The sequence below is a fragment of the Photinus pyralis genome, unplaced genomic scaffold (assembly GCF_008802855.1).
Source record: "Photinus pyralis isolate 1611_PpyrPB1 unplaced genomic scaffold, Ppyr1.3 Ppyr1.4_LG7, whole genome shotgun sequence".
NCBI lineage: Eukaryota > Metazoa > Arthropoda > Insecta > Coleoptera > Lampyridae > Photinus > Photinus pyralis.
The window spans coordinates 18,834,755-18,850,011 of NW_022170738.1; the positions used below are offsets into that span (position 1 = coordinate 18,834,755).

At 35.1% G+C, this 15,257-nt stretch overlaps 1 protein-coding gene across 2 annotated transcripts; it reads right to left on the bottom strand.

Moving 5' to 3' along the window:
- Positions 1–5,328: 5,328 nt before the first annotated feature.
- On the bottom strand, positions 5,329–14,033 carry LOC116177022 (protein Star). Of its 2 annotated transcripts, XM_031495876.1 has the most exons (6): positions 13,829–14,033; positions 13,220–13,318; positions 8,657–8,876; positions 8,402–8,604; positions 8,153–8,350; positions 5,329–6,164 (listed from the first exon to the last, which is right to left on the bottom strand). In XM_031495876.1, the coding sequence occupies exons 2-6, from the start codon at positions 13,280–13,282 to the stop codon at positions 5,808–5,810; spliced, it is 1,041 nt and encodes a 346-aa protein (XP_031351736.1). In that variant the 5' UTR covers positions 13,283–13,318; positions 13,829–14,033; the 3' UTR covers positions 5,329–5,807. The 2 variants fall into 2 exon arrangements, with proteins under 2 accessions (XP_031351736.1, XP_031351737.1); XM_031495877.1 differs by lacking the exon at positions 13,220–13,318 and having other exon boundaries at positions 13,829–14,031.
- Positions 14,034–15,257: the final 1,224 nt, after the last annotated feature.

The window sequence follows — 15,257 nt, forward strand, 5'->3', positions numbered from 1 at the left end:
TGCACTGTGTTATGTTTCAATCCTACCGACTGCGCCAATGTTATAAATATGCTACTTTAATAACTCAAAAAGATACACGAGAATTCCTCAAACAATACATGGTCATGCTCGAACACAACCTCACTTATTCTAGCGTCTCTGCCATTCCTGTCCAGTGGCGTACCAGCCAGCGTCTCCCGTGCGTACACAACAATGTTTTTAAAATATCCGTCTTTTCTGCCTCACTCTGTATTTAATATTCGTAGTTAACAAACAGGGATTCGATGAGTATTAAACTATGGTTTAAGTCTACGCTTAAGCTCTTTTTTTTCCTTGTGGGTAATTCAAAATGTTGGATGGTAGGTAGATGGTTGTGATTGCCCCAGTTCCTTTTTCTTTCGAAATTTGATTCTAAAGGATTAGGTAAGTGTCTACATTTTCCTTTCATTTACTTTCACGTTGAAGAGCAGAGGATTGAAGCACAGCCTCGAGCACAGCTTATAGTAAGTTCTGATAAAGGTCAGGTTATTAGAAATGATGTTCATGATTTCAAGCATACTAAATCTAGTTTTATTTGTCATAAAAACAAATAAGATCGTTATAAGATTTTAAGAAAAACCATTGAGTAATTCCATCAAAAAGTTTCATTGCAAGTACATCCATTAGGTATAAATGTTCGATATGGAAATATACCCCCTTGTGACAGGATAGATGTGAAATGTCAAGTCTGTAAGTTACATTTGAATGAATGACAAATGTATTAGTCTAAGATCCGAGACTACCATCAGAGGGTATACTTTTTAATATAATAGTTAGAGTGACCATAATTTTTCAACAAGAAAAAGTACATTTATAATTTATAAGCGAATGCACTGCTAATACTCTAGGAAATTTTTCTGGTCACAATATTACGAATCTAATCAAACAGTAAGAAAAAAAAGTTTTTTTTTATCAAACATAGGTAGGTACATAAATTACTTATCTTTATTTGTATATATAAATTTTAAAAGTTAATTTTCCTCTGGCGTTCCTGCCTGAACATTTTGATCATCATTTTGGTACCAGTCGTACTTTTTGGAACCATGAATTTCCTTCAAAAGTTGTGGTTTACTCTTTAAGAATTGAAACATTTCATCGATAGATTTCTGCACAACGGATCAAAATCCAACTAAGCAATACGTCAAAGCATTTATGACCAAAGACATGCAAGAATTATATTTCGTTTGGACAAAAGGTATGACTTTTATTTTGTGTAATTAAGAAAAAGAGTACATTTTAGGTGTACTTGATAAATCGTAAAGGACAATAGGACAGCGTTTGAAAAGAAAGTACTGTCCTACTAAAAAAAGTACATATAGTCACCATAATAATAGTAGTACCTTTAGCACTTTGGCAAATTGTCCGTTGGCCAAGAGCCAGCATAGTATGCATATGTTCTGTGTACATAATACTATCACAACCTCGATCACAACAAATGCTACACGCTACACCCTACACCAAAATAGATTTTAGTTATATACCTATGTGCTAAAGTATTAGAGTAACATATTTCTTGATAACATTATTGTTCTTAGGTATGGACAGAGATGATGGTACACCAATCATTAAAACTGAACCAAAACAAGAAGAAGATTCCCATTACTCTCTTCAGGGAAATATTTTGGTGACCAACGAAGCTTTTACAATAAAGGAGGAAATTACCATCAGTAGTACACCATGTTATAAATTTATAGATAATGAAGAAGTCAAGGAAGAAGTACAGCAACACTTTGACTTTCACCTGTTAACTGAGTGTAAATCAGTGTCAAAAGATTTTAAATATGCTGATTGTGATTATGGGACAAATGATAAATGGAACTTAACACATCTTTTAAAACATAAAGTTTCTAAGGACAAATTTTTTAAATGTGCTACTTGCGATTATGGGACAAATAATAAACACTTCTTCTTCAAACAACATCTTTTAAAACATAAAGTTTCGAAAGATTTTAAATGTGCTACTTGCCATTATGAGACAAGTAATAAATACTACTTAAAAAGACATCTGTTAAAACATAAAGTTTCTAAGGACTTTAAATGTGCCGATTGTGCTTATGGCACAAATTATAAGCGCCATTTCAAACAACATCTTTTAAAACATAAAGTTTCGAAGGCATTTACATGTGTTGATTGTGATTATGCGACAAATAATAAATACCTTTTCAAACAACATCTTTTAAAACATACAATTTTGAAGGATTTTAAATGTGCTACTTGTGATTATGCGACAAATACTAAATACTACTTAAAAAAACATCTTTTGAAGCATAAAATTTCGAAGGATTTTAAATGTGCTACTTGCGATTATGAGACAAATGCTAAATACGACTTAAAAAGACATCTTTTAAAACATAAAGTTTCTAAGGACTTGAAATGTGCTGATTGTGATTTTGGCACAAATAACAAATACTACTTAAAACAACATCTTTTAAAACATAAAGTTTTTAAGGACTTTAAATGTGCTTATTGTGATTATGGGACCAATGAGAAACGCAACTTCAAACAACATCTTTTAAAACATAAAGTTTCAAAGGATTTTAAATGTTCTGATTGTGATTATGGGACAAATAATAAAACACAACTCTTGAAACATAAAGTTTCGAAGGATTTTAAATGTGCTACTTGCGATTATGGTACAAGTAATAAATATTACTTAAAAACACATCTCTTAACACATAAAGTTTCGAAGGATTTTAAATGTGCTACTTGCGATTATGGTACAAGTAATAAATATTACTTAAAAACACATCTCTTAACACATAAAGTTTCGAAGGATTTTAAATGTGCTACTTGCGATTATGGTACAAGTAATAAATATTACTTAAAAACACATCTCTTAACACATAAAGTTTCTAAAGACTTTAAATGTAGTGATTGTAATTATGGGGCAAATGATAAACGCATTTTCAAACAGCATCTTTTAAAGCATAAAGGTTCTAAGGATTTTAAATGTGATGATTGTGATTTTGGCACAAATAATAAATACTACTTTAAAAAACATCTTTTAAAACATAAAGTGTCTAAGGACTTTAAATGTGCTGATTATTGTCATATTGCCACAAATAATTAATACTAGGAGAAATATACTATGTACCTACTTCAAAAATCACCCCTTGAATTACATACCTACCTAAGGATTTTAATGATTATAAATTTACTAATTGTGATTATAAGACAAATAAAAAAATTATACCTGAAGAACCACCTGAAAACTTTTTCATATATAAAAACACTACAATTTATCTAAATTGTCAATGATGTTCCCAGCCTGAAGATTTGACCTCGTGAAATCTATAGGCTGAATCAAAAGGTGTACCTATATCGAATTAGAACTGGTAAGTAGGTAGTATTAAAGGTATTGTGAAAACAAAAACATTTGTATGACATTAAAACATAAAGACAATTGGCATTTTAAAGGTAGTGTGGAGTTGCTTTACATTTTATTTTTATCTTTACTTTGGTAATTACCTCCACCTAATCATGTGAATTTTTCCTGGGACCGGTTTCTTTTACCACAGGTCCGTCAATTATTCACACATTAGCAATGAATGTAATTACATCACAGATTTAAACACTCAAATCTGTGATAGCATCTGCATAGCATTTATTATAGGCAACACACATTACACTATGGATCCCAGGGTGATTCGAGCATATACAATGCGATCAAAAATCAATGACCGATCCGATGAAATAAGACAAGAAAACGAACAGTTTGACCATTGAATTTATAACTATCTTCAATGATTTGACTTTTTGGGATGTTATCATACCTGAGTACCCATGTAAGATACAAAACAACCTGCCTATATAGTTTAGATATTTTTGCGTACAATCCAGTGGCGTAATAAAAAAACCCTTGGACCACCGTTTTTGGGATTTGATCCAAAGTTGGTATTTTTTAAATGCAACACCCTGTATATCTTAACGTCATTTTTTGCCTACCTTTTCCTGATTACATTGTTTTTTCAAATCCTATATTTTTGTACATAATTATATATTATATTAAATCATAGGTACTTACCTAATATTGAACTCTACAAATATTTTTTTGACAGTTGTTAAATACTGATTGCAGGCGATTCCTTACTAAAAAGGATTTACACAACCGTAAATGACCCAAATTCTTTACGCACACGGCACAGGGATTCTCGCCCTACGTCGTAGTCTCAATAATCGTTGCCATGGATTTTAAGCTAAGCTTGGCTTAAATTCGTCAGTGCAAACGGCCATAAGAACCGATTCTTGGATTCTACTGTAGGCGGTACTTAATTTAAACAAAAGTGAAGTATACGCATTTGAAAATTGGACCTTCAGGTTACAAAGTGTCCCCCGCCTACTAGTGAGTGATCTAATTTCTCATGAAAATGTTGCAAATAATATAGTCTTTTATTCCAAGGGTTTCAATTAACTACATGCGAAATAAGATCACTCACTAGTAGGCGGGGGACACTTTGCAACCCAAATGCCCAATCTTCAAAGGATAACTTTTGTTTAAAAAGTTATTTAAAAAAACTGTTTGACAATTTTGTTTCTTAGACCTTAACTCATCAAGTATGTACGCAACAAATTTCGTGGAATTCTCTCCATTTTCGTTGTCCGGCCAAGAATTGCAGTGGAACTTTTTTTTCGAATTTTCAAAAACTAATTCGTCATTTTCATGTAAAAAAAAACCCCAGATACTAAATGCCGTTGAAATCAGAATTTTTTTCGCGCGCCCTTTCGTGGTAGGAATTTTGAATTTTTTTTTCAAAATCGGATAGGGCATACCTGAAAACCTAAAGACGCGCCATCCGTCTTTGTAACTCTTATGGTTGCCGAGAAAAAAATTAAATAAGAAATCGAAAGTTCACCACTTCTTTGCGGGTAGCTCCCAAACCAAACACATTGGATCCTCGGTTTATTTGGGAAAAGTGCTTGTTCTGATCCCCTCTATCGCCGATTTTTTTTTACATGCGGTCATGTAACACCTTGTATATAGGCTCTTGGAATAATTTTGCCTGAACTGAGTACCGACCCCACTACACCACTGAGGAGACTTTTGAAACATATTTATCTAACCATTTGATGAATTTATCAGAGTTCATAAAAATAATTGGATCTAGAAAACAATTCAGTTGTTAAGTATTATTTGCAATTTTTTTCCACATGTGCAGTTCTCACGTTATTTCTACGACCATTACAACTGAAAAATTATTGAGGTCACGTTTTGAAATTAAAGATGGTAGATTATACTAGCCAAATTAGGAACGTTAAATAAATGCCGAAACAGTCTATATTTTTAAAATTTATCTTAACATAATAAATCACTTACGAAACTACTTATAGGTAGGTCTCTAGGTAAGTACGAATTTCACAAAAAGGTGTGAAATTGAATAAAAAAATTACCTTCTATTAGGTATGTAGCATAAAAATTACCTATTCCAAAAATTTCAAAAGCATAAAATATCACAAATCTGGTAAACAAAAATGATATTAACAGAGTTATTGCTTTCATACGGAATGTGATGAATTATTAAATGCATTCTAGTAACCTAGTAAGATAAATGTGTGCGTACAAGTGGTAACGGGTAGGTAGGTACTTAGGTATAATATTCAAATGTAGGCACATTTCATAAAGCTAGTAACTTTTAAATGCTAACCGCATTTTAAGCACTGAGTGAGTGTGTTTTTAAAAAATACATAACACTAGTGATAATCAGACAGCAGTAATCAGTCTTCTTTCATGTCTTTCGTACGTAACGGTTCATAGCTTAACGAGTGACTTGTAAACTAAATCTTAATTTACTCTAAACTTGAGAATGTTTCAGTCTAAATACGTGATTGCTGTTAAAGCTTTGCGTGAATGTGTAATTTTTCGATATCAAAAACTTCTTAATTGTGTCCTTTTCAGAATCGTTTGCCTGTATTTGTACATTAATTATATCGATTGACACCCGGTCGAATGGTATAGTTTGTAAAACTTGTAGCTCTGTACCGCCCGACTCTAGAATGAATAAATCAACCGAACTTATGTTCATCGCCAGTAGAAGCGAATAGAAGGGAAAACATTTGACCCGTGTGTTGAACCAATCTGGATCCTCTACTGTGTTTGTATGGATTTGATTGATTTTTACTCCATCGCGATCTTCTTGGTGGAAAGTAATCTGGAAAGATAGCAGAGTTAGTAATGGATTTTGTAATTGAATTGGGAAGCTCGTTTAAGGTACCTATACCTATAATCTAAAACATCAAGTACCTAATTGAGATACACACAGCACATCAGAATTATGCGAACGAAAAAAAAATGACCAAAAATCCACATTTATATCGACAAATAATCATTTATCTGATGTTACAATGCTTTACCACTTTTCAGTTCCTATTTCTCTATTATTTTCGCAATTGGAAAGTAGTTCAGCATGCACCTGGACTTTCAGTCTGAAAGATCATTGAGCGATGGTTCGTAGCTTATTAGTACCTATAATAAAAATTATTCATTTGTGAACTGTATAATTTCTTGATTGAGTCATAACGTGTGCTTTTCTTTTGTGGCTAAAAACTGTAACCACATCCAGTTACAACACCTAATGCAAGGACTGACCTCGACTCTCAACTGTAGGCTTGAATTTTGTACCTATCCCAGGGACGAGATGTCGCTAACAAGAACTTCAGTTTAAAATCTATGTGCGATATTCGCATTTCAGGGATTTCCATTAATTTTGTCGTTACGACACCTAATGCCAGGACTGACCTCGACTCCCAACTGTAGACTTGAATTTCCTGTACCTATCCCAGGGGTGAGATCCTGCTAACAAGAACTTCAGTTTCATCATCATCAATGTGCGATATATGCGTTGCAATTCAGTGAATTCCACTAATTTTTTCGTTCGACTATGTAATTTTCCGCCCAATTCCTCACAAACAATTTCTTTGCACCAAAGATGAGTTACATTCTGTGCACTTCACAAATTACTTTGATTTTGGATTTATTAATCAAATGTCAAGGACATTCTCAGTCGTACTCTTTTTGTCCTTGGCAGCCATTTGGGTGACCATTTTTCAGTTGTTATTATAACAGTTAAATATGTGTTGCATCCCTAAATCAGAATTCGTTCCTTTAAAAGTTGAAAGTTCCTGCAAAGAAATTATTGTTAGCACGTAGGTATAACTATTTTGCCTGTCCCTCTGTGCGATGCAATTTGCGTATTCGTCGAACAACAATCGAACAAGAATACAAGACGTCGCGTTGTCGTACCTACAACCATAAATAATGGGCATGCCATTTTCGTCGAACTTCGCTGCGAAAGCTTTCCTCGCCAACCATCGCCTTTGTCGTTTAATTAACCAGCCAGAAATCCTCGTTATCGCTATCGAAAAGGGCAATGCAAAAATTTCCCTTCTCGGTCGCCATCGCTTTGGAAGATTTCAGAACAACAGCCAGTAAGCGCTTTCACTTATATTACTTTCGCAGTTTCCAATTTCTAGTACATGTGCCGTATTGATCACCAAATCAAGATTTAGAATCAATTTACTTTATTTGTATTTTTAATCAATAAACACGTTAATCATCACATCAGTGTCAATATTACAACCTCCCTCTTATACAAAAGCATAGCAAGCAATTACATTCATATACAGTCCACAAAAAATACCTATCACTTACACACGCAACAATATGTAACAAATTTGGTATAGAAGGGTTAAAAAAATGAGAAATATATACGTTTATTTTGCGCCCCTTTAATGTTCAAACTGCACAAAAGTCTGTGGTGGTACCACTCTGCTCTGCTCTATTCATCTTTCATCTGATCTACTACTCATCTACAGCTACAGTTGATAGACACTGTATAGCACACAGCCTCATTTCAAAAAAATGGCGCATGGAACATAGGTAACTTACCTTGTTAGGGGAAAAGTGGTAGGTAGTCTAAAATAATGGAGAAACCGCTCCATTAATTTTCACAAAAACGCAGAGAAATATCACATACAGGAGCATAGAAAAACGCAACACCTTTAAATTTCATGCAAATGTTTGCGTTTAACAAACAAAACTTTACTTCAATTAACTATAATAAAGGTTGTAGAATTTGCCTTTCAAATGTGCACAATTTTATAAGTTTGGCGCAATTAAGTAAAATAAAGAAGAACCTACCTCCTTTGGATATGGAGTAGAACTAAGACATGCGTGGATGGCTAGCGAGCGTCCCCGATTATGCCTCTTCAATTTAAAATAATGAGTCGGTTCTGGCTGAATGAGCAACCCGTGCCATGACATTCGTTTTTCTAGATATTCCGTTTTTGAAACCTTACCATCACTATACGCGCCCGCCTCCACAAAAATTCCCTCTTTCTGTAACATTATTGAATTAAAGAATGCGATCTAAATGAATACTTTACTTACCTTGTTGTTAAGCAGTTTTATTATGTAAGCCGTGTCCTCTGTAGGGAAAGGACCTAATGTTTCTAATGGCTTGTGGTGTGGTTCCACTGCTGGGCTTAGGTGAACTTCTCGTATGTAAGTTATGAGTTCGGGATTATCTTGTGCGACCCCTAAGAATTCGTTGTCTCTACTCATGTTCACCAGAAATTGATGATGGCGAGTTGCTGCAAACGGTTGTGCTAATTTATCTACCGAGATGCAGGCACATGTTCTTACCCGTATTGTTCATGTGTATAACAAGGACGGTCATTACAGTAGCAAAGGCGACAAGAAATGTGAGGGCGGGAAGAAAATTCTTAAGAGAGCTTATTGTAGGAAGCATGTGCCTCATTTTTGTTGGAGGTGGAGGAAGAGGTAGATTTTGTGTTGTGGTGGTTGGTGGATTTACTCCATTTCTAGTTGGCAAATTCATGTTTACATTGTTTTTGCTATGGATCTGAAACAAAATAGACTGTTAAATAATTATTGGTAGGTAATTATGATATGATTAGTTAGGTACCGTTTTCATTTTTAGGCAAGTGGGGTTGATTATGATATGATGTTAATGAAACAATGAACGAAGTGCTTCGAAGGTGAGGGGCTATACGCAAAATTTACGCTATACCCTCCTTTTGTTTATAACTAACGATATTTTGACGGATAATGACACAAAGTTAAAAAAAAGTGTTTGATCATGTATTTTTAGTGCATTCTTCAATGTGCGCAGTTGTTCTGTACAGGGTCTACTTATTAGTGCATGTATAGATACAGATTGGTTACATAAGTTTTGTAATGTTAGAATTCTGTTTAGAAAACTTGACGATAGGGCCCGAATAAAAATGATTTAAAAAAAATGAAAACGTTCGTCGAAGTTTAATATGAAAGGTTCTCATTTTGATGAGACAAAATCAAAAATTATAACAAAATGAAATTCAAGACGGCAGTTTATTTATTTATTGTCCCTCTCTTGTTCTGGGCCCTCAACAAGCTTTCGTCCAATTACAGAGTGACCCGCATAATGCTTTTTAGAGATACTCCTGCAGAAAGTCTTAAGTTGTTCTATACTACTCCGGGATTTACCTTACGAATTAGGAAAACTACAGGAAAACCTAATTCAGAGTAGCCGAATGCTCGAAACTATAAGGTAATTCCGATCTCTGCCACAAATGAAAAATTCACCTCAACCCAGGTTCGAACACCCGACCTTACGGCTATGTAGCAATGCAACCTAACGCAGTAACTGACATACGAATACCTACCAACTTTTTTATGGTAAATGGGTGCACCTTTTTTGTTAATTTAGAAAAGCTTGCCTGGTTTGTTACGAATTTTGGGTTTTCTGTAAATGGAAATAAAAACTTGACTTCGATTGTGAGCTATGATTTATTTATTTGGGTTTTATTTTTGAGAGGCCAAGGCTGCTCTACCAACCTAACCCACTATACATTTACAAATATGCATACCCGAAAGCGGATTCGAACCAGGGACCCTTTTAGTACCGCAGCCGAGCTTCAACTCAACTGCACTACACGGGCCGGCATTATACAACTAAAGGTTAATACAAAAACAAAATCAATTCTACAAAATATTATGAGCTCACGTCCCTGAGTAGCTTAAATCTACGGTGTGATCTTTGCAATACAATGGAAAGCGATCCTGGGTATGTTTGCATCTAGTTGTGTATTACCATACAGTAATGGTTTTCATCTCATGTGCGCGATCATGATTTGTATAAGAAAACACCGTAAGACACCACACGCTAAAGTGAGACGAAGTTTCCTGTCTCGTTCTGACATCGTACCGACCACACGCTATTGCTTTACAATTTAATACGTAGTTAGTACGCATCTTCCTACTCCCTGATACCAGTGCTCCGGCCGGATGAGAAAACTCCTCCAAAACGCGCGAATATTTTTTATATGGGTTGTCATATTATCTTTAATGCGTGCAACGTTGTTATCTTAATACAACCGGATCCATATAAGAGCGACATTCGCAATGCAAAATCAGCATTTCTCGCTGAAAATCATCTGCCTATAAAGCTTTGCCAGGTTGCGCACGATTTACATATTCACCAAGAAGACGTTAGTAATCCTCCACCCGATTTGTGAACGGAAGATTTGACATAGTCACCATCAAATCATCAAGAGACAGATACTCCGGGTGGCAGAGGAAAGCGGAAGATAAAACTTATTACACGGACGTCTCACCTTCGCACTTACTGTGGAGCTCAGTATACAAGGGAGAACAAAAGGTCCTGTAGATCAGATTATTTATGTTCAGTTAGAGCAGTTACCATCAGTAAGATGTTGTCGGGGGCTACCAGATTCCCTTTGACGGTACCCGCTTCCGATGTCCCCTTTACACGCAATCGCGTTTGAAGTTTTGACTCCACTGTCCTTAAGATCTGGTCGGTGGCTACCACATTCCCTTTGTCGGTACCTACTTTCGACGTTCCGTTCACTATCAATTCGCGTTTGAAGTTTTGACTCCACCATCAGTATGATCTTGTCGGGGGCAATCACATTCCCTTTGTCGGTGCCGATTTTTGACGTCCCGTTCACGCGCATTTCACATTTTGGTGGATTTTGGTACCCGAAACCAGACAGTGATTGATCGCAGTTTGGCATGATCGAATATCTCTCTTGTACTAGCCTAGTCTAGGTAGTTTCAATTCGAGGAAAACGGATTTTCAAAATCAGCACAAATTAAAATTGGATCAGCACAATTTATTTTATTTCACATTTTATTTTTAATTGGGGGGAGGGGGACTAATTTAATGTGAGTAAAAGAGACGACAACTCAGAAGCATCATCAGTTGGTGATTGTGTTTTTGTGCGTCTGTTAAAGAAAATCAGAGCTAGAACCGGATTGTAGGGTCGGATTGGAATTATTTCTGAAAGTCACTGAAATTCAATCCAAATTCTTTTCCAGTTTTAGAAATGTTTGGGAAGTTCGATGGAATTTTTACGGAATTCTGAAATTCTTTTACACTTAACTATAAAATTTTGGTGTAAACATTTTTGCTAGGTGAGGTGGTTTATCCGTCAGGTGCAATTCACCCTTGCTCGGCAATATTTGCCACTTCTTTCAAGAACAAACTTTAAATAACTTAGTCTCTATTAGCTCACTTATAATAAAGAAAATTGCTAGAAAGGCAATCCTTCTCGTTCCGTGCCAAATATTCAGATTACCATCTGCAAAGTGCCCTTGAAAGTGCCTTTAAAAAGTTAAATACTTTTTGGAGAGCGAAGGCAACAGTTCATAAAAACTTTCCCAGTTTTCATGCAAATAGCGAGGTACTTTTAATCAAAAGGAGTAAAAGTGAATTGGCCGTGGCTTTGGCTGCATTTCTTATTTTTAATGCAGGTCAACAACAATAACGATGCATTGAAGTCATATTGTAAAAATCGCAAACCGTTTTTTTCTATAGATACCTATTCGTTACCAAAATTCGAAAAAAACAAAAATAAATACGAATAACCTCGCCAAGTTTACCAAACGAGCTTAGATATAAAAGTTCCATACTTATTTAATATATAATATACAGGGTGTTCCTAAATATGATGTAAATACGGAAGAGTCTAATTCATTCACTTGTTTTATAACTAAACATATGTCCGTCAATGTTTCTATCTACAGGGTGTTATAGTTAAACAGTACACTTTACAATGTAAAGGTTTAATTTATAAACATAAGCAAACACAAGATACAATTTCAAATGTAAACTGTAAAAACTAATAAGAACAAGAGACTATCCAAATAAAACCAGAGCCTACTGGACCGTTTTAAAAATTATACTTTCATTTAGCTAACTAGCGAAAACTGATTATTTGTATTTTTTTCTCGATAACAGTCACAGACATTAAAAATTACGAGACTAAATGTTTCTAAACGAATCAGAAAATTAAATTCTTGTTTCACAATCTACCGCAGTGGCGCACCGAAAAAAGTCCAGGGTAGAAAATAGAACATGCTCCCTGAAAAAGCAACACCCTGTAGATTCTCACTACCATTAACACGGCAAATGCCCTTTAGCGTAACTTTTATTTCAAACTTGAGGGAAATATCTTAAAAACAAAAACTGCAGGGGGTATAAAGAGAAAATGTAAACCCCCTGTAGATCGGTAACGAACCGTTTGCGGACCTATGTTTGCATGACCTTTTAAGTCATAAAATAAGCTAAAAAAATTAGTCCCTTCTGTATTTACATCATATATTTATGAATTTCCTGTATAATAAAAGGTATAAAAAAAAGTTCGGAATTTCAAAAATCTACTGGACTTCTTAGAGAGCAACAGAGCGATACCTAAAGGCTCATTTTACCTTCATGAATCATGATGTACCTAATGTCTCAGATTGTTTTTTTTTTACAATAAGCAGTCTCAAACCTGAAATGATTATAAATTTCAACGTAAGTTGCGCTAGCTACAGGAACAAAATTGACGTTTCCAGATTTCCGTATGCCATGAGTTATTTGGAGTAGGTAGATATATTTACAACTGCGTGTCCTAGGCACAGCTAAAATTGAGTATTTTATCTGTGCCCATGGAGACAATTGGTTTATTTAGAAAGAGTGATTGATGGTGGTTACTCTTCTCGATCCCCTCTATTCGCCAATTACTCACTTACCTTGTTCTGTGTCTATTTAAGTATAGAAATATTGAATACGATGTTGTTTTCATTATATACTGCCTAAGTAGGCTCATTGCCTCAAAAAGGTTTAGTGCAAAGAGTGAAACACGATACCTAATGATATATGGCATGGTATGACTAATGGTATGCGAGAAAAGTGCTTACCAATTTTCCAATCTTCTGGCAAATTAATTTCACTAAAGAATGGTCTTCGCCTTCGAGAATCATTCGCGCACAATGGAGGCAACATTCAAAAATCGCCCACTGTACAAAAATTAGGCATTACAATGACGCACATCAAATTATTTTACGCAGTTACAAATGGAACACTTTCTACAATTTAAAGTTTTGTATTCCACCATGCGTGGTTAATTGTATTCAAAACAATGCAAACATCGACTTAGATCTAACTCAGCGAGCTACAATAATTAATTCTTTTTCGAGATAAAAACGAAATAGAATAATAACAGAGACGGCGCGTAATATCAATTAAAACCGATTAAACAAAGATGTATGTATCTGCCTAAAGTAATAAAGCTAATTGAAGAATTAAGAACTGTCGGTCATTAATTAATTCAGTCGTACATCTGCTTTGTTACGCCACTGCTTTAGTTATCATATATAGTTATATTTGCAATTCAATTTCTTTTAAATCTAGATTCTTGCTCTATGTTAAATAGAAACAATGCTTAGTTTTTGGCCTGTGTCACTAAAAAGGCTTGAAAAATCAATGCCGAACTATCGAACCATTTTTTAGCATTTAAAGAGACTCACCTCTATCGCCGATAATGAAATCACGCGCTTTAAAAATTAAAATCACGAAACAAACTAAACCCGTATCCTTTGAAAATGACAAACAAAATGAAGTATAAGAACCAAAAGGCACCGAAACCGAACTGCATCAAGCATCCTGTTGAAACCAGGTGTAAAAATACATTAGGGCGGTGTAGGTTTTACTTATATAAAGCGAGGCAAACGAAACTGAACTTTATCGATTTTAGTAACAGTCGTGATTCAAGTAAATTCCCCCTAAAATGAATATCTCTTTCTAAATATTTGTTGCCGGCGTGAACGTAAGCTCTTGATTAATTCGTTTAATGTGAAATTCTTTCCTTCATTACCTGTTATCCAACCATTATAAATTTTATGGGGTGGGTTGGGTCCCGAATTGCTATTACAGGTACATAGTTCGTGGATGACATCTTATTTTGGCGTGACCTACGACGGTAATTTAGGCGCGCTTCACTCTCATTGTTCAGTAAATTGCATAAAATATGTGTCAATAAACTGAAAATAATGTTATTTCCGGTACCTTGGTCTTAAGACACAAAGAGCTTCACCTAGCAAATGTTGTCACATGCTCTTAATAGGGCGTGGAATGTAATGCAGACCCTGACCACCGAGCGAATGCAAATGAAAGTGCAAATTACTAGAACTTTGTTTGTTTTTTAGTGCAAAGTGAATTTAAAATTAGTCTCCACATTCTTGGAATACGTAGGTCCATGATGAAATGTAGGTGACCACATTCCCAACTGATTGTTTAGCTCCAGCATTTAGCCACTTACAACTATCGTTAGCGATATCGATATACCCATTCCCTCACTTTCATTGGGAACAATATAATACCCGGCATTACTTCAATTATGAACTATAATTAAGTAATTGTGACAGGTAGCTTTGTTTACTCATATTTTATACAATGCAGGTACCTACCTACCTCCCATTCCTATATTAGTAGGTACATTACATAATCAAATTATAGACGATCAGTGATAATCACAGAGTACCTACGCAAGTTAAGAAATGCGTAAATTACATAGGTAGGTACTTTTATCGGAAATGCCGTTGGCCGAGACTCAACTGCTAGGAACTGAGAAAAGAAAAAGGATGAAATTAATTTAATTTTTGCCTTTCCCTATTGGCTTTACACTTTTTGACTCTTCGTGGCGCAGATGATGGTCGGTTTCGTTTGTGTCCCAAGGAATCTGCAATTTATGCCGGTGTTGTTCTCGAATTTGTGTGAAGTATTCGCCAAATTCCATGATAAGTACCTACATTCAATCGGCGAAAAGGCGAGTTAAATTTGATTGATCATAGAGAGAGACATTGACCTCTTCAGCCCGGACAATACCTACTGTTTATTGGGGTCGAGCATTACCTTGCCGACAAAGTGAATTTCCCAGCTTCTGAAAAAACGGAAGAA